The sequence below is a fragment of the Malania oleifera genome, chromosome 10, assembly GCF_029873635.1.
Source record: "Malania oleifera isolate guangnan ecotype guangnan chromosome 10, ASM2987363v1, whole genome shotgun sequence".
NCBI lineage: Eukaryota > Viridiplantae > Streptophyta > Magnoliopsida > Santalales > Ximeniaceae > Malania > Malania oleifera.
In genome coordinates this window covers 25400499-25420317 of record NC_080426.1, presented here as the reverse complement: position 1 = coordinate 25420317, position 19819 = coordinate 25400499, and the positions used below count along the sequence as shown (strand labels likewise).

The following is a 19819-nucleotide window of genomic DNA, read 5'->3' as shown; positions in this document are numbered from 1 at the left end:
TTCGTGGAGTAGACATAACTGAATCGCGTAAATTTATGTCTCGTCTCTATGTATTTTCCTGCATATTTTATAACAGAAATAAAATTATCATTTTCTTTGTGCTTCAATAGGTTAATACTTTATTCATAATTTTACAAACTTTATAAATTAAATACAATCTCAAATCTAATTTAATTTATGATGTAATTTTACACATCAAAATAAAGGTTTAAATTTGCAGAGGCCTTCTTTTCTATTTTCATTTTTTTTGGTAATAAATAAACTAAAATAATAAGTAAAATCAAGAGACATCTCACAAGTTTTCTCAATACAAATTTTAGCTATATTTGGATGCTTTAAAAAATTAGTAATTTTTCAGATAAGTTGTTAGAACCTGAACCGTGATATTTGAAATAAATAAATAAGAGAAGGGTAAAATCGTAAATGAGCAGGCTTCGTCGACGAAGGCCCTATGATGTTCAGCGACAAATTGTAGAGGCTCGTCGACGAGGGGAAACCAAGAGGTTTTGGGAAATCGGGAATCTCAAGCTCGTCGACGAGGTCACCGCTTCGTCGACGAACTATCTTCATTGGCTCATCGACGAAGACGCCACCTCGTCGACGAGGTTGGCAGAGTCAAAGGGCTATAAATATCCATTCAGTTGCTTCTTAGCTAAGAAATGGAAAAATCTTCTCTATCTCTCTCTCTAAGAACTCAAAATCCACACTCTCTCTTTAGATTTCTTCGTCAAAGATTGTTGAAATCGTCGATCCGACGTTACCACGAGGATCAGGAAAGGATTCTCTTCAAGATTTGTGGAACGGATCTTCATTCCGAGTATTTTTGGGTTTTAGCTTAAAATCGAGGTAAGGCTCAGTTTTCAATTCTATTCTGGTAGTTATGTAAGGAATAGAATTGTGAGTATGTTATGTACTGTGGTTTATAGGTTTTGGGAACTCAGTTTGTGGTTTAGGAGCTGTAAAGTTCGAATTTGGATTTTCGAGGAAAGGTAAGGGATTCTGTTATGTCGGTTATTTTCGAAATTGGACTCGATAGAACTGTGGTTCACGGTCCTGTATGTGTTTTGGTTATTCATTTGGGAAAATCTAACGGGTAAAAATTAGGGGGTTTTCATGTTACAGTTTTGGGAAAAAGGGGCATTGGGTTGCATCTCTGGTTTTGTTGGAAAACCGTGAATATATTGTGATATATATTATGTCGTGTGGATGGTCGTGCCTTGACTTGTTTAAACTGTATATGTTTGGAAAATCATGATTTTAGATTACCAAATGGGTGTGGATTGTTTGGTTATATGAACATGCATGAGTTGTGTTTTGCTGAAATAAAAGAGGAATGGGGTTCCGAATTGTTCCAGGTTTGAAATTCGGGTTTTGCCGAAGAGTGTGCAATACCACTAAATCGGTCAGTTTTTACCGAAGGGTGTGAAAACACCAGATCTGCACCGATTCAACACTACGGGTTGATGCTATACCAGGTTACTGGGGGTACCGGCATTTGCCGAAGGGTGTGAAATATCACCAGATCGTCGGTTTTTACTGAAGGGTGTGAAATATCACTAAACAGTCCGGCTTTGGCCGAAGGGTGTGACGACACCAGATTGTATTGCTTGTTTTGTGAAAATATTGTAACTATTTTAAACTGTGTATGTTTTATGTCGTGATAATACTCATATGCGACACACCAATATAATTTGATTATTCCTTACTGAGAGGTGTCTCACCCTTATTGTACATACATGTTTTTCAGGTCCTTCAAGTAACTGAAACTAGCGTCCTTGTGTTAAGAGCGTAGTGGTGTACTGCGAGAAGTACTTGGGTAAGTACTAGGACTTTATCGGGTTGTCATTTTGGGATATTTGGCTGACACCCGAGTTTATGTTTTGTATTATGGAGTCTAGACTCTTTTTTGTATAAACTCTGGTATGGTACAAAGTATGTATAGAGAAAGCATTTTTCGCTGTGTATGCGTCTTGTATGTGAATGTGTATAGGGTGCTTAGGAACTCCACGGGGTCAGATCCTCATTTATTAGTGTATCATTGGTATTTTGTATGATACAGGGACAGGTTAAGTTACTAATTCACCCCTGGGTCCCATTACCGGGTTTGGGGCTTGACAACTTGGTATCAGAGCAAACCAGGTTGTTAGGTCTTGTAGATTTGGTTAGGCATAGTTATGTGTACATACCAAAGTATAGGAGGTAGGATATGGGTAGAGTATGTCAAGGGTTATCTTGTTGCTAGACAGGGACTCATTGGTGGTGTTCTGTGTTTTTCTTGGAATGACGATTTCAGTAAAATCACGGCAAACCGTTGATGATTTTCACGTCGATGTGATAGGACAGACTTGGACCCGTGAGATAGTAGTTAACATGATTAGTTGTAAATGATTGTGTTAGTTGTATGTGACGTAGGAGTGTTTATAGATTCCTATTGTATTTTCAAAATGGTGCCCAAGGATAAAAACTTAGAAAGTGGCTCCGAGGAGACGACGAGCGACAAGTCTCCTTCTATGCCTCGAGGGTTGAGGAGGCAGGTGATGCGAGAGATCGAGCGAAGTGTTAGGAGATGCGAACGCTCTCCTACTGCTACGGGATGCACCATCGAGAGGTTCACACGTATGCACCCTTCGACGTTTGTAGGAGGACCAGATCCGATGATAGCGTAGAACTGGGTCGAGAAGACCGAGAGGATTATGGAGGTCCTACACTGCACAGAGAAGCAGAGAGTTCTCTATACTACCTTCCAGATGTCTGGAGAGGTGGGACGATGGTATTGCAGTAAGCCTACTGGAGAAGCAAAGAGTCGGTCCTACAGAGATAACATGGAGTCGTTTCAAGGAGTTATTCTTGGAATGATACTTCCCGGCCTCCACACGCGATGCTAAAGCGGATGAGTTCTCTACTCTAACTCAGGAAAATATGACAGTGCATGTCACGAGCTAAGCTTGTTCGGGGCATTATGCTTGCCTATGACCGCTTATCTCGTGTGCTTAGGATGGGTTTCCATCATGTAAATACTAGTGTAGGGTTATTTTCTACTAGTAGTGTCTTTGTATGCCAAATAAGGTAGTATGACTTCTCTGTCACTTTGATGTTTTCTAGTGCCAGGATGATAATTACATAAAAACCTCTTTAGAGGAGGGTGAGTGTTCATCAGTCTTTGTAAAACCCACTAGCAATTGTCAATGTGCTTAGCCTACTTGCCTCCCTTACTAAGTACACCATGTCAACAGAGGATTTATTAATGAATTACGTTTGCTTTAATGTTTATTGCTTGCCTACCACATATTTCATGAATTGATGACTATTTCCGCTACTATCTAAATGAATGTTAATGAAAGTGCTTCATGGATGAATGTTGGTAAACGATAGGCTGGCTAGTTAAACAAAAGTGCTTTAGCTAGCACCGCATGGCCCTTCACAAGGGTGTGAAAATAGTCGGACCGTGACATTTGGTATCAGAGCCAAGTCAGTGACACTTGGTGAGAGCCCAAGGTTGAGTTGCTACGTGAATTCGATTGCCTTCGTTGTTGGATTTAGGAAGCTTTGGTAAAGGACCATGGCACCAAACAACACTGAAAGAATCAGTGCACTGGAAGCACAAGTTGAAGAGACAACCAACAATATGGCCAACAAGATGGCCCAATTAAGGGGACTTGTTGATGAAGTGATGGGATCACAGCAGCATCAAACAAGTTTGACAAGTGAAATGTTAGAGGACTTTCACCACACTGTGGAAACTTTGCAGGCCCGGATGGCAGATTTGGATGCAAAGATGAATGTGATGGTTCTTTCTATGGGGAACTCCAACACTCTGAGAGTTAGCAAGACCAAGGTGTAACGACCCAGAAAATATTGATATTCAATATTAAAGAGAGAGGAAAATGGAAACAAAAACAGAAGGAGGCAGTAGGCCTCGTCGACAAATACAGGGCTTCGTCGACGAGTGCATAAGGAAACTCGTCGACGAATACAGGGCTTTGTTGATGAGTACATAAGGAAATTCGTCGACGAATTCAGGGCATCGTCGATGAGAAAATACCGAGAGAGGGTATGGAGCAGCCTGAATTTCATCGACGAATACAAGGACTCGTCTACGAATTTAATGAAAGACTCGTCGACGAATCTGGCAGTATAAATGGAGGGAAACCAGGAAATTTCATCATTTTCAGCGCCCAACTCTCTCTTCTCTCTCTCTCGCTACGACTCTCTCTCACTTCTCACTTCGTTTTCGGACCCGTTTCTCGCCAGATCGAAGATCTGAAGCTACCACGACGCTCTTGGCAGAATTCTCTACAAGTCTGTTGGAACGGATCGTCAGGAAAACGAAGTTGGATTTCATCCCAAATTCAAGGTAAGGTCTTTTATTCAGTTTTTGACTTCCTGGCAGTTATAGGAAATTATGTAGGCTAAGAAATATTGATGTTTTGTTCTGGGGGATTGTGTTTTCAGGATGTTGATCTAGGAATCCTGCGGGTATAGAGCCAGAATTTTTAAGGGGCTTTCCAAAATTAATGTAAGGGAAATATGTTATGCTAGGAGTTTTCATAATGCTATTAGAGATTTTATCGACACATGTTTATACCAGTTTATTATACAGATTATGAGTTTAAATACTTGTGTGGCCTAAGTAGACTTTTATGTGACAATGCAATTTATATAGCTTTTATAATATATATATACATATATATATATATCATATTATACTTAATGCATGAAAGTAGACAGTATATACAGTTTACATAGTTTTTCCCAGTGTATGGAGTTATATAGAATAGGCAGATACAGATATATATTCATAGAAAATTATACCGAGAATTGTACATGCATACACAGCTTTTATACGAATAGTTTCATGAAATAGAGATATATATATATATACATATACACATATACAGTGTTATTCAGATCAGTATTTATATCACAGTTTTATACAGAACAGTATATACAGAGTTTAGTATGTCATGTTTCCTATTACCATAATATACAGAGAATATAGACAGTGATACAGACAGATATATATATATATATATATATATATATATATATATATGTAGCATCAAGATGCTACAAATACAGTATACAGAGTTTATAGTATTTACAGTACAGAAAGATAGTATGATGGTAATTTTGGAAACATGGCGAAAACAGTAAATGAGTATATATGTATATATGTATATAGTGTCAGATCCATGTGAAACGATTACAGACAGATACAGTACAGATATAGATTACAGAGCAGGGTACCATTGCTATATACAAATAGAGTGCAACCACATATCTCAGATAGTGTGTAGGTACCGTCTAACTATGCTCGGAGAGGATGCAGCTCCCCAGTACGCTAGGTAGAGGGGGCCGGTTAAATGAGGTAGCAGCCAGTCCGGCGCCTAGGAGAGGATGTAGTTTGGCCGAACTGAGGTAGTGTAGAGTATATTGACTTATCTAGAGGGCCGAACAGATAGAGTCCCCCGCCTACGGGCCGCACAACCCTGTCATGAGAGGTCAAATCATGACGTACAAAGTCCCAGGGAATAAGTACAGTTATATATATGTATACAGTTTTACAGTATATAATGAGTATAGTATGATATTATCAATATGAAAAGTAGAAAATTCAGATGATACAGTCTATTTTAAATTAAGAAAGAAAGATATGTTTTACAGATTATTTATTGCATTACAGTTTTATTGCTATTTTTAAGTATTCTTAACTTAGCTGCCACACACTAGTAATAGCGTATTTCCACTTACTGAGCGTCGACTCATCCCATTACTCTAACATTTTTCAGGTGAGCCAGTTAGGCGAGCAGATCAGGCTCGCAGATAGAGAGAGTGTTTGATCACCCTGGTTTAGGGTGAGTTTTTGATAGAGTTGGGTATATTATGAGTAGATGATGATAGAAGGGCATTTTTGTATGGCTATGGTTTGTAGACACTGGATTCTGGTGTTGTTTTGTATATATGTAAATGATTGTATGATTTGTGTTTCCGTTGCATAGGTATGAATGTTGATACACACACACACACACACACACACACACACACACACACACATATATATATATATATATATAAAATGGTATGAATTTTGAGGTCGTTACACAAGGTGCCAGAACCCATGACGTATGGGGGTGCCCGAGATGCAAAGGAGTTAGATAACTTCTTGTTTGAAGTGAAGCAGTACTTTTGCATTTTGAGGATGGCCTCAAAATAGGCAAAGGTGGATACTGCAACCATGTACTTGATTAGTGATGCCAAACTGTGGTGGCATACCAAGTACAGATAAATTGAAAATGGAAGCTATGTAATTGATAGTTGGGTAGACTTGAAGAGAGAGCTCAAGGCCTAATTCTTTCTTGAGAATGTTGAGTATAATGCAAGGAGAAAACTGAGAGATCTCAAGCTTACGGGGTCGATCAGTGAATATGTGAAACAATTTTCTGCTTTAATGTTGGATATTCGGGATATGTTGGAGAAAGACAAGGTGTTCTATTTTCTTGAGGGGATGAAACCGTGGGCAAGAACTAAACTTCATAGGCAAAGAGTTCAAGACTTGTCAACTGCACAAGCGGCTGCAGAACGCTTGGCTGACTACGCTAGTGATGATACCGCTTCGTCCAAACGGTTTGGCGGAGAGGGAAACAATGGAAAGTCTTTTAAGAATGGCAAACCCAATAGTGGGGGAGCCAACTCTAAATCATCAACCTTAAAGGAAGCTTCGTTGTCTCAAGGGTTCAACACACCCAATGGAAAGGGGAAGAGTAAAATTTCGTGCTACTTGTGTAGTGGGCCTCAAAGAGTCTTTGAGTGCCCTCACAAAGCATCACTTAATGCTTTACAGGCTTCCATTGCGGAGCAGGCAGTGGAAGACGATGAGGAAGAGGATGATGCCCCGAGGGTGGGTTTGGTGCGGCTGGTGAGCACATTGGAAAAGCAGGAAAAAATACCAAAAGTTACACGAGCAAAAGATTTAATGTTTGTGGACTTTAGGATAAATGGGAAGAGTACTCGCGCTATGGTGGATACGGGGGCTACTCATAATTTTGTTTCGTAGTTGGGAGCATGGAGACTCAACTTATCCTTAGAGAAGGATACAAGACGCATGAAAGCAGTTAACTTTGTAGCCCAGGCTACTCTAGGAGTAGCCAAGCAAGTGACTGTAAAGCTTGGACAGTGGGAAGGTCATGTGAATTTCACAACTGTGCCATTGGATGAATTTCCAGTCATTTTAGGAATGGAGTTCCTAAGGGGAACGAAGGCAGTGCTGATGCCTTCGGCTGGTTCCTTATGTCTAATGGGAGATCACCCATGCATGGTGCAGGTTGTTGCAACGAAAGGAGATGATGGGAAGTTCCTTTCAGCCATGCAACTCAAGAAAGGTTTGATAAAGGGAGAGCAGACATATCTAGCCACGGTGGTGGTAGATGAAGAAGTAGGCAAAGAGCTGGTGCTTACAACCATCCAAGCGGCGTTGGGTGAGTACAAGGGGGTGATGCCGAATAAGTTGCCTCATGAATTACCTCCACTACGGGGTGTGGAGCATGAGATCAAGTTGTTTCCAAGATTGAAACCACCTGCAAAAGGGCCATATCGGATTACGCCTCCAGAGTTAGCAGAATTGAGGAAGCAACTTGATGAATTATTTGAAGCGGGATATGTTCGCCCTTCCAAAGCACCATTTAGAGCCCCGGTGCCATTTCAAAAGAAACATGATGGGAGCCTGCAGATGTGTGTAGACTACCGCGCGCTCAACAAGGTGACAATGCGCAACATGTATCCTATTTCGTTGATTGCTAATTTATTGGATCAGTTGAGTCATGCCAAGTACTTCACTAAACTTGACTTGAGGTCAGGCTACTATTAGGTAAGAATTGCTGATGGGGATGAGCCGAAGACTACTTGTGTGACACGGTATGGGGCATATGAATTCTTGGTGATGTCATTCGGGTTGACGAATGTGTTTGCAACATTCTGTACCTTGATGAACCAGGTTTTTCATGAGTACCTTGACAAGTTTGTCATGGTGTACCTGGATGATATTGTTGTCTACAGTTCCACTCTAGAGGAACATAAAAAGCATCTGCAAAAGGTGTTCGATAGGCTGAAGAGGAACAATCTATATATGAAGAAAGAGAAGTGCTCTTTCGATTAGCAGAGCATCAAATTCCTTGGTTATGTGATTGAACAAGGTCATATCAGGATGGATAAGGAGAAGGTAAGGGCAATTCAAGAATGGAAGATCCCAACGATAGTGAAAGAGTTGTGTTCCTTTCTTGGCCTTGCCAACTACTACAAGAAGTTCGTAGAAGGGTATTCACAGAGAACGACCCCTATGACATAACTACTAAAGAAGGGTCATAGGTGGAACTGGACAAAAGAGTACCAGGGATCCTTTGATGACTTTAAGGATGCCATAATGAGAGATCTGGTACTTACTCTTCCAGATGTCATGAAACCCTTTGAGGTACAGATAGATGCATCGGACTTCGCCCTTAGAGGAGTCTTGGTACAGGACGGGCACCCTGTTGCGTACGAAAGCCATAAGCTTAGTGAAGTAGAGCAGAAGTACACAGCTTAAGAGAAGAAGATGCTAGCGGTGATACATTTTCTCTGTGTGTGGAGGCATTACTTACTTGGGTCAAGGTTTGTGGTGAAAACAAATAACTCAGGTGTTAGCCATTTCTTCACACAGCCAAAGATGACACCTAAGCAGGGCCGATGGCAGGAATTCTTGGCAGAATTTGATTTTTTCTTTGAGCACAAGGCAAGGCGATTGAACCAAGTCGTGGATGCACTGAGTAGAAAGGCCGAACTGGCGACCATACAAATGGTAGCACATCTGACTTTGAGTACTGTTATCACAACGATGTAGGAGTGCATCAAGGAAAACTTAGCCAAAGATCCAGTTGCGCAGAACTTAATGAAACTTACTGAAGAAGGGAATGCACGACAGTTCTAGATGGAAGATGGATTACTAATGACCCATGGTAACCGACTCTTTGTGCCACGAGTAGGTGATTTGAGGAAGACATTGCTGAAGGAATGTCATGATACCATGTGGGCCGGACATCTAGGATGGCAGCGCACTTTGGCCTTACTGAAGCGGGGGTACTATTGGTCGCACATACATGATGATGTGGTTGATTATACCCGAACTTGTCTCACTTACCAACAAGACAAAGTGGAGTGGAGGAAAATTACAGGGCTGTTGGAGCCCCTACCAGTACCGTCTAAACCGTGGGAAAGTGTCTCATTGGACTTCATCACCAACCTACCCTGAGTGGGAGACGCAGGGTCTATACTTGTTATTATAAACAGGTTTTCGAAGTATGGTACATTCATCGCCGCACCGAAGTACTGTTCGGCAAAGGAGACAGCACAGTTGTTTTTTAAGAACATTGTGAAATATTGGGGTGTTCCCCAAGACATTGTTAGTGACTGAGACTCAAGATTCATCGACAACTTCTGGACAGAACTTTTCAGAATCCTCGGTTCACAATTGGAAATCTCTTCGAGTTATCACCCACAAACAAATGGACAGATGGAGAGATTCAATGGGTTACTTGAAGAGTACTTGCGCCACTTTGTCAATGCCAAGCAGAAGAATTGGGTGCAACTACTTGATGTGGCTCGGTTATGTTTCAATGCCCAAAAGTGCTCCACAACCAACAAAAGTCCTTTTGAGCTTGTTACAAGCCAGCAATCGTTGTTACCTCACACAGTGGATGAGCCATACAGAGGAAAGAGTCCCAGGGCATACGTCTTTACCAAAGAATGGAGACAGAATGTTGAGATTGCTCGAGCCTACCTAGAGAAAGCTTCTGAGCAGATGAAGAAGTGGGCAGATAAGGGGAGAAGACCGCAGTTTCATGTCAGCCGCCTCAAGCCATTCAACACCAACACCAATGACCTGAGCAGAAGTCAGTACAATAGAGCAAAGTTGAAGACATTGCAACCTGACAGACATGACGTTGAAGAGATCATTGCAGACAGAAAGTTCACATCCTCAAGGAAGAAGTGGCAAAAGTTCCTAGTGAAGTGGAAATGCCTTGAGGACAAAGAAATCAGCTGGATTTTAGCAGAAGATATTCAACCGTTCGTGGACAAATTTGAAGTGTACCTACCGCTAAAGGTCGACGAGGATGTCGACCACATAAGTGGGGGAGAATGTCACGAGCTGAGCTTTTTTAGGGAATTATGCTTGCCTGTGACCGCTTAGCTCGTGTGCTTGGGATGGGTTTCCATCATATAAATACTAGTGTAGGGTTATTTTCTACTAGTAGTGTCTTTGTATGCCAAATAAGGCAGTATGACTCCTCGGTTACTTTGATGTTTCCTAGTACCAGAATGATAATTATATAAAAACCTTTTTAGGGGAGGGTGAGTGTTCATCAGTCTTTGTAAAACTCACTAACAATTATCAACGTGCTTAGCCTACTTGCCTCCCTCGCTAAGTACACCATGTCAACGGAGGATTTGTTAATAAATTGCGTTTGTTTCAATGTTTACTACTTGCTTACCACGACTTTTATGAATTGATTATTGTTTTCGCTGCTATCTGAATGAATGTTAATGAAAGTGCTTCGTGGATGAATGTTGATAAACGATAGGCTGGCTAGTTAAACATGAGTGCTTTAGCTAGTGCCATAGGACCCTTCACAAGGGTGTGAAAATAGTCGGACCGTGACACAAGGGTATGCTGCTCGGTATATAGAGTTATCCCGTTTTGCGCCGTGTTTGATCTCGAAAGAGTATGAGAAGACTTGGAGGTTCGAGAAGGGTTTAAGGAAAGACATTCGCAGACTAGTAGGTATGCTTCAGATCTGTGAGTTTTCGGTCATGGTGGATAAGGCCATTATGATCGAGACCGACATCTGGGAGGATGAGGTAGATTAGGAACTAAAGAAGAGGCCAGTACCTTCTGGTTCTCAATCTGGATCTCGCCAGGGATCATGGAAAAGGAAGAACATGGGCTCGAGTTACCTCTAGAATACCGAGCGTCAGGGTTCTCAAGTGGATCAGTTACGTGATCGTTGTATCAGGTGCCACAAGTGGCATGACGGTGAATGTCAGCCGTTTGGAGGTAACTGCTACAACTGTGGCCAGTCAGGTCACATGGCTCGGGATTGTCACACACCAAAGAGGGGTACGCCTGCTTCGAGTCAGAATCGGAGAAGTAATCAGGTATCCTGGGGAAGTTATTAGGCGAACACAGCTCCGGCAAAGGTATACTCACTTACTCCAGCGGATGCTGAGCATGTGGGGAATGTGGTGACAGGTACTATGATGTTACTTTTAAATAGAGTTGTGGGTTTATTTGATTCGGGTGCGACCCACTCTTTTATATCTGCTAATTTTGTAAAATTGTGTAGGGTGGAGATCCAAGTCATGGAAGAAGAGTTGTCTGTATCTACACCATCGTGGAGTGTATCATTCTATAGGAGGATGTTAGGAGACTGCCAAGTGGTAATTTGGGGAAAGTTGCGACCGGCGAATCTCGTGGTATACGATATGTCAGGGTTTGATGATATACTGGGGATGGATTGGCTATTCTCCAATTATGCTGTAATCAACTGTCGTAGGAAGGTGGTAGTGTTCAGACCTCCTGGGGAGCAGGAGTATGAGTTTGTAGGATCGTGTGTGCATTCGACGCCACAAGTTCTATCGGCACTACATGCGAGGAGGTTACTCTTGGATGAATGTTAGGGGTATCTGGCTTGCGTGAGGGAACCGCCACGGGATGAGTTGAGGCTCGAGGATATTCGAGTGGTTAGCGAGTTCCTAGATGTGTTTCCTGAAAATTTACCCAGTTTACCTCCGGATCGTGAGGTGGAGTTCGCGATAGAGTTGCTGCTTGACAAGGCACCAATCTCTAAAGCTTCATACTGGATGGCTTTAGTAGAACTTCAAGAGTTGAAGGAGCAGTTGCAAGAATTACTGGACAAGGGCTTCATTCGACCTAGTGTTTCGCCCTAGGGAGCTCCGGTTTTGTATGTGAAGAAGAAGGACGGGTCGATGCACATGTGCATTGATTATCGTGAAATCAATAAGGTGACTGTGAAGAATCGTTACCCAATGCCTCGTATCGATGATCTCTTTTACCAGCTGCAGGGGAAGCAGGTCTTTTCGAAGATCGATCTACGGTCAGGGTATCATTAGGTGAGGGTTCGATCTGAGGATGTTGCAAAGACAGCTTTCTGAACCAGATACGGCCACTATGAGTTCTTGGTTTTAGGTTGAAAAATGCTCCAGCAGTGTTCATGGATCTGATGAAAAGAGTTTTCCATGAGTACCTGGACCAGTGGTATTCATTGAAGACATTCTAGTATACTCGAGGAGTTCGGAAGAGCATGAAAACCATCTGAGGTTGGTGCTACAAATTCTGCGGGAGAGGAAGTTGTATGCCAAGTTGAAGAAGTGTAAGTTCTGGTTTAATCAGATCGCGTTTTTAGGCAATGTGGTGTCTAAAGGCGACATCTCAGTTGATCCTAGAAAGATCGAAGCTGTGGTCTATTGGGTGAGACCGAAAAGTGTGCAGGAGGTTCGAAGTTTCCTAGGATTGGTGGGTTATTATCATCAGTTTGTGGAGGGATTCTTTAATTTGTATGAGCCTCTGACACGATTTACCAAGAAGGGAGTGAAGTTTGAGCAGACCAGCGATTGTAAGCAGATCTTTCAGGAGTTGAAGCACCGGCTGGTTACTGCTCTGATTTTGACCATTCCTGCTGGGGATGGCAGTTTTGTGATCTATAGCGACGCATCTTTGAAGGGTTTGGGATCTGTGATTATGCAACAGGGTAAGGTAATAGCTTATGCTTCTCGGAAACTCAAGGAATACGAGAAGAATTACCCTACGCATGATTTGGAGTTAGCTACTGTTGTATATCACTAAAGATCTGACGACACTACTTTTATGGTGTGCAATGAGAGATTTTCACTGATCATAAAAGCTTCGGGTACTTTTTTCACGCAAAAGGAGTTGAATATTAGGCAAATACAGTGGCTTGAGCTGATCAAGGACTACGATTGCACCATCAGCTATCACTCGGGGAAAGCCAATGTAGTGGCTGATGCGTTGAGTCAGAAGTCAGAGCATGCGACAGTATTTGCAGTTGTAGCTCAGCAACATATCAGACGGGATCTAGGAACCCTTGGTATAGAGTTTGTGGTTGGTGATCATCAAGCTTTCATTGCTAGTTTGGTGATCTAGTCGACTTTATTTGAGCGTATTAAAGCCGTACAGGCTAGTGATGCGGAGTTGACTGAGATTGTGGAGATGTGCAACAAGGGTTGGCTGCGGATTATAACATCTCTAATGTAGGTGTGTTGAGGTTTGGAACCAGGCTGTGCGTTCCAAATGTTGATGAGATCAGAAGGACAATTCTGGAGGAAGTGTATCGTTCGTTGTATACGGTACATCCTGGTAACACGAAAATGTATCGAGATTTACGCGAGACCTTCTGGTGGACTGGTATGAAAAGGCAAATTGCTCAGTTCATGGAGCAGTGTCTGACGTGTCAGCAGGTGAAAGCTGAACATCAGAGGTTGGCAGGACCGTTACAACCCTTAGCTATTCCGGAGTGGAAATGGGAGCATATTTCCATGGACTTTGTGACCGAATTGCCGCCAGCACTTCACGGGCAGAATATCATTTGGGTGATCGTGGACAGGTTGACAAAATCTGCTCACTTTTTACCGATGAAGGTTAGCTCCCCTTTGGGTAGGCTAGCAGACTTGTACATGCACGAGATAGTTAGAATGCACGGGGTACCGGTGTCCATTGTTTCAGATCGAGACCCGAGGTTTACCTCTCATTTCTAGAAGAGCTTGCAGGAAGCATTGGGGACGAAGCTTACTTTTGGTACACTGTTCCACCCCCAGACTGATGGACAGTTGGAGAGAACAATACAGATCTTGGAGGATGTGTTATGGGCTTGCGTGTTAGACTTTGGTAGTGGTTGAATGCAGTTTCTGCCACTAGTAGAGTTTGCCTATAACAATAGCTTCCAAGCTAGTATCGGGATGGTACCATTCGAGGCTTGTATGGTTGGAGGTGTCAGTCTCCTCTATATTGGGATGAGGTTGGTGAACGTCAGGTGTTAGGACTTGAACTCATGCAGTAGGCATTTGAGAAGGTGGGTTTGATCCAGAATAGGATTAAATCGGCTCAGAGTCAGCGGAAGAGTTACGCGGATGTTCGCCGCCATTAGTTGGAATTCGAAGTGGGGGGTAAGGTATTTCTGAGGATTGTCGCTTTGAAATGGGTGATGAGATTCAGGAAGAATGGCAAGTTGAGCCCGAGGTTTATTGGACCATTCGAGGTTCTTGAGCGAGTGGGTCCGGTAGCCTACGGGATTGCACTACCCCCAGTACTTTCGAGGATCCATGATGTGTTTCATGTATCTATGTTGAAGAGGTACGTGTTGGATCCATCACATGTTATTAGTTTCGAGAACTTGGAAATTGGGGATACTTTAGCGTACGAAGAAATACCTGTTCAAATTCTGGACCTTAAAGTTCAAAAGTTGCATACCAAGGATATACTGTTAGTGAAGGTATTGTTGCGGAATCACGAGGTTGAGGAAGCTTCTTGGGAATTGGAAACAGAGATATGCTAGAAGTATCCACAGTTGTTCTGAGTTTTGGTTTTGATAGTAGAATCGGTAAGTATGTATGTATTACCCTACTTTTGTATTGGGATAGGTGGTTAGTCGTTGGGAGTGTGTATGATTGTGAACTCCTGAGACGGTTTATGTATGTAAGGTATTCATCCGCCATAAGTGAGGATGTGTACGTATTGTGAAGGGGGTTTCGATGTAAATAGTCGCCGGTTCTTTATAGAGTCGAATGTGTGTTTAGTTGTGTGAATGAGTTCGTGAATAAGAGATTATAAATTTCGAGGACGAAATTTTTGTAAGGAGAGGAGGTTGTAAGAACCCAAACCGTGATATCTGAAATAAATAAATAAGAGAGGGGTAAAATCGTAAATGAGCAGGCTTCGTCGACGAAGCCAAAAGTTTGTCAACGAAGGCCCTATGATGTTCGGCGATGAATTGTAGAGGCTCGTCGACGAGGGGAAGCCAAGAGGTTTTAGAAAACTGAGAATCTCAGGCTCGTCGACGAGGCCACCGCTTTGTCAACAAACTATCTTCATTGGCTCGTCGATGAAGATGCCACCTCGTCGACGAGGTTGGCCGAGTCAAAGGGCTGTAAACATCCATTTGGTTGCTTCTTAGCTAAGAAATGGAAAAATATTCTCTCTCTCTCTCTCTCTCTAAGAACTCAAAATCTGCTCCCTCTCTCTCTCTCTCTAGATTTCTTCGTCATACATTGTTGGAATCGTCAATCCAACGTTACCACGAGGATCAGGGAAGGATTATTTTCAAGATTTGTGGAACGGATCTTCATTCCGAGTATTTTTCGGATTTTGGCTTGAAATCGAGGTAAGGCTCGGTTTTCAATTCTGTTTCGGTAGTTATGTAAGGAATAGAATTGTGAGTATGTTTTGTACTGTGGTTTATAGGTTTTGGAAACTCGATTCGTGGTTTAGGAGCCGTTGAGTTCGAATTTGGATTTTCGAGAAAAGGTAAGGAGATTCTGTTATGTCGGTTATTTTCGAAGTCGGACTCGGTAGAACTGTGGTTCACGGTTCTGTGTGTGTTTTGATATTCATTTGGGGAAATCTAACGTGTAAAAATTATGTGTTTTTCATGTTACATGTAAAGATCCGAAAAATTAAAATGATTAAAATATAATAAAAAATAGATAAAATAACAAATAAATAAATAAAAGGAATGGCGTGGGAAAAAGAAGAAAAAAAATTAAAATTAAAGAAATTAAATTAAATTAAGATAAATTAAATAATTAGTTATTAAATTAAACATTTTTACATTGGATTTAAAAAAAAAAACTAATTGAAATAAGAGAAATATATATATACATATATATATATAATAAGTGTAAGTTAAAGTTATATATATATACATAAAGTAACTGAAGAAGAAGAATTACAAAGGCACGCAACCACCCCTGAATATTTTTATTCTCCAACGCGTCCGTCTCCGTCTCTGTCTCTCTCTCTCTCTCTCTCTCTCTTGGGAAACGGAAGGTGCCATTGGATTCCTGGTTTCGCTGCCGACATTTCTATTGGAACAGATTTTTCATGGGAACGGCTTAGGCACTGCTCATGAGGAAAGGTAATTTTTCTCCATTTTCCCAATTTTGCCATTAATATGCGGTTAAATCGACGATCGGGTATCACCACGTGATCCTAATCACGGTTGTCATCATTTTGGTGTAGGTAAACTTCCAATTGAGGTTTTCTAGGCCCTACTCCAAAGCGAGAGTGAGATTTGGGAAATTTGGCATTTTGGATATATTTGCGGGTATTACTGTTTATTTAGGAATTATGGCCTTAGGAAATATTTAAATAGTATTTTATTTAAGAATAATTTATTTGAACTAGGAATTAATTTCAGGGTCCGGGAAAGCGCCGCAGGCATCTTTTTGGGGTCCCTGTTGGCATAATGCAAGAAATCAAGTAAGGGGAAAAATATATATTAAATCAGAATTTTTATAAATTTAATGAAAAATAAATTGTGTTATATGTACATGTAAATTTTTTGATATGGGTTTAAAATGCCGACCATTTAAATTATGTTTTTATGAATTTAGGACTGTTTATTATATATGTATATGTGAAATTAAACTGATGAAAGTGAAATATTTTTTTCAGAATAATTATGCAAGAAATTAAAAGTATTTTTCTAGTATATGAATGATAATTGTGGGTTGGCTTATTTTCAGGCAATATATGAATTTTACTGCTAAATTGTGTGGCATGAGTAAATAGGAATACTGTGTGGAAATATTTTATATGTATGAGATGCATGATATACAGGGAATGAACTAAGTATGAAAATGTTAAATGAAATATGTTGCTTGTGTGTGTTAATGCAACCATGTAAACAGCTAAAATATGCTGGGTAAACAGCTGAAATATGTTAGGTAAAACAGCTGAAATATGCTGGGTAAAACAGCTGAAAGTGGTTGGGTAAATGTGCAACAATTGAAAAATGCTAGGTAAAACAACTGAAAGTGGCTGGGTAAATGTATGACAGCTGAAAAATGTTGGATAAATGTATGATAGCTGAAATATGTTGGGTAAAACAGTTAAAAGATGTTGGGTATGAAATGAAATGAAATGAAAAGGGAAATGAATGAAATGGAAATGAAATGTGAAATGCGAACAATGTAAAATGGGAAAGAGTCACTTAAAGTGAAATGCAATGCAGTGTAATGTTAAGCCATGAATATGAACAGTTATATATGATTGAATAATGATAGAAAGAATGATGTATTATGATATTAGAAGTATGTATGTACGTAAAACATGTTACGATTGGGCGAGGCGTACCTTTTGCCTGAGGGCTTGCTGAGTAAGGTGAGTGCCTTAGTAGTTACAGATGTGGCAGTAGCCGCATAACGCAATAGGATAGAAGGAACTTACTCGTATGGACGGGTAGATTTCCCTATCCTTAGGGCCTTCGTCGATAAACTTTTATATGAGCTGTGTGAGTACGAGATCAATTTATCACTTGAGGGCTTATTAAGTAAGGTGAGTGCCCTAGTATGCTTTAGCTGCGACCTTTGGGTTGCCTAAATATCATAGTAGAGGGGTGCTACTTGTATGGGCGAGTAATCACCCCTATCCTTGGGTAATCTCGTGGGTTAAATATTTGCATGTGTTTGATTAGGTTCAGGGAATGATTTTAGAAATTATGTTAACGATTTTCAAATGTTAAATTTTATATTGTTATATAAACTCATGTTAACCACACACTGTTTTAATATATTGTTTATTCCCTTACTGAGATGTGTCTCACTCGAATATGATTATTTATCTTTTTTAAGATTTCCTCGAGATCGAGCTTTGAGAGCTCGAGGTTTTTATAGCATTATTGGGAAATAGAAAAAGAAAAGGGTATATTCCTATGTTAGTTTTGGGGAATGTAAAATTTATGTTTTATGTCTTTATATTTTAAGGCTGTTGAGTAAGGAATGATTATGAATATACTGAAATGTTATGGGAGTTATGTTGATTTATGGAAATGCAGGTGATGAATGATTTATTATGGATTATAGATAGATTTTAGAAAACTCTGGTATTATAATGGGAAAATTATATTTATGTTTTCCGCTGCGTATATGTTAATAATGGATTATGAGGGATTTTATCAAGTATAACGCGCCATACCCGGGTTTAAGGGTTCGGGGCATTACATTACAGTTTTGGGAAAATGGGGCATTGGGTTGCATCTCTAGTTTTGTTGGAAAATCATGAATATATTGTGATATATATTATGTTGTGGGGATGGTCGTGCCTTGACTTGTTTAAACTGTATATATTTGGAAAATCATGATTTTATATTGCCAAATGGGTGTGAATTGTTTGGTTATATAAACATGCATGAGTTGTGTCTTGTATGTGAATGTGTATAGCGTGCTTGGGAACCCCACGGGGTCAGACCCTCATTCATTAGTGTATCATTGGTATTTTGTATGATACAGGGACAGGTTAAGTTACTAATTTATCCCTGGGGCCCATTACCGGGTTCGAGGCATGACACAAGTACTTATTTTAAGTACTCTTATCAAGAAATAACGTATGATTCACTCTTAAATAAGTATCAATTTTGTAAAGTACGTTTTAAAAATGTATTTTTTTTAAAAAAAAATACCCATTTGAAAAGTACTTATAATAAGTGATCTCATACTACTTTATAGATAAGTACTAGAAAAGTAAATTTCTATGTTGGTATGCGTCTAGTCTCACATCACCTTTGTGGGCAGTCCCAAGACAGTATAAGTGTAATGCCCCAAAAAATAATATGCATGAAAGTGTAAATATATATATAATTAAATAATATAATACACTATATATATATAATATACAACGTGAAGCTTCTTTAAGCTTCAGGAATTGATTTTGAAATCAAGTACAAAAGACCCCCTTTCTCTCTCACCGTCTCTCTCCTTCGTCTCGCTCTCTCTCCTCACGTCCTCGTCCCTCCTTTTGTCTCTCCTCGATTTCCTCAACCCAATGAGCACCGATCAGAAAATAGAAAATACCACCGGGTTCCTATCTTGGCCACCAACACTTTAACTGGAGTGGATTCATGATTAGGGCGTCGTAGGCACCACTCTTGGGGTAAGGTAACCTCTCTCTCTTTTTCCTCAATTTTTCCTCAAATCTTTAGTCAAAACGACGATTGGACACTACCATTGGGTCCTAACTCTGATTCTCATCATTTTAATTGTAATAGATTTTTAATTTGGGTTTCCTAAGCACCACTCCAAGGTTAGGGTAGGTTAGTGGAATTATATCCATTAATTATTTTTAAAGTTGAATTAGTATTGGAAGTGTGTGGGCTTAAGAAATATTTAAATAATTATTATTCTGGGAATTGAATTGATTGATTTGGGGGAAATGTGATTTCAGGGTTTTGAGTTCTGTATGCTGCGGGGGTGGATCTAGGGTTTTTAGTAGGCCTCCTAGTAAGTCAAGTAAGAGTAATAAATTATAATAGTTATTTTTGAAAATTATTGGTTGAATAAATATGTCAAAAAAAGAATATGATATTTTACTTGAGATTATTACGATACGAATATCAAATAAAATTGTGTGACATATGATTTATACTGGAAATGTGTTTGAAATCGGATTATGTGATTTGCACTGAGAAAAAGAGACTATGATATATATGTTGAAATGTTTTATACAGAAATGAAGATAATGGAAACCAATTATGTTTTATAT

The 19819-nt window shown here is 40.3% G+C and overlaps 1 protein-coding gene across 1 annotated transcript; it reads left to right on the top strand.

The window, feature by feature from the left end:
- Window positions 1-7363: 7363 nt before the first annotated feature.
- On the top strand, window positions 7364-8578 carry LOC131166554 (uncharacterized). Its single transcript, XM_058125147.1, has 2 exons — window positions 7364-7608; window positions 8362-8578. Exons 1-2 carry the CDS (start codon window positions 7364-7366, stop codon window positions 8576-8578), a joined length of 462 nt encoding a protein of 153 aa, XP_057981130.1.
- Window positions 8579-19819: the final 11241 nt, after the last annotated feature.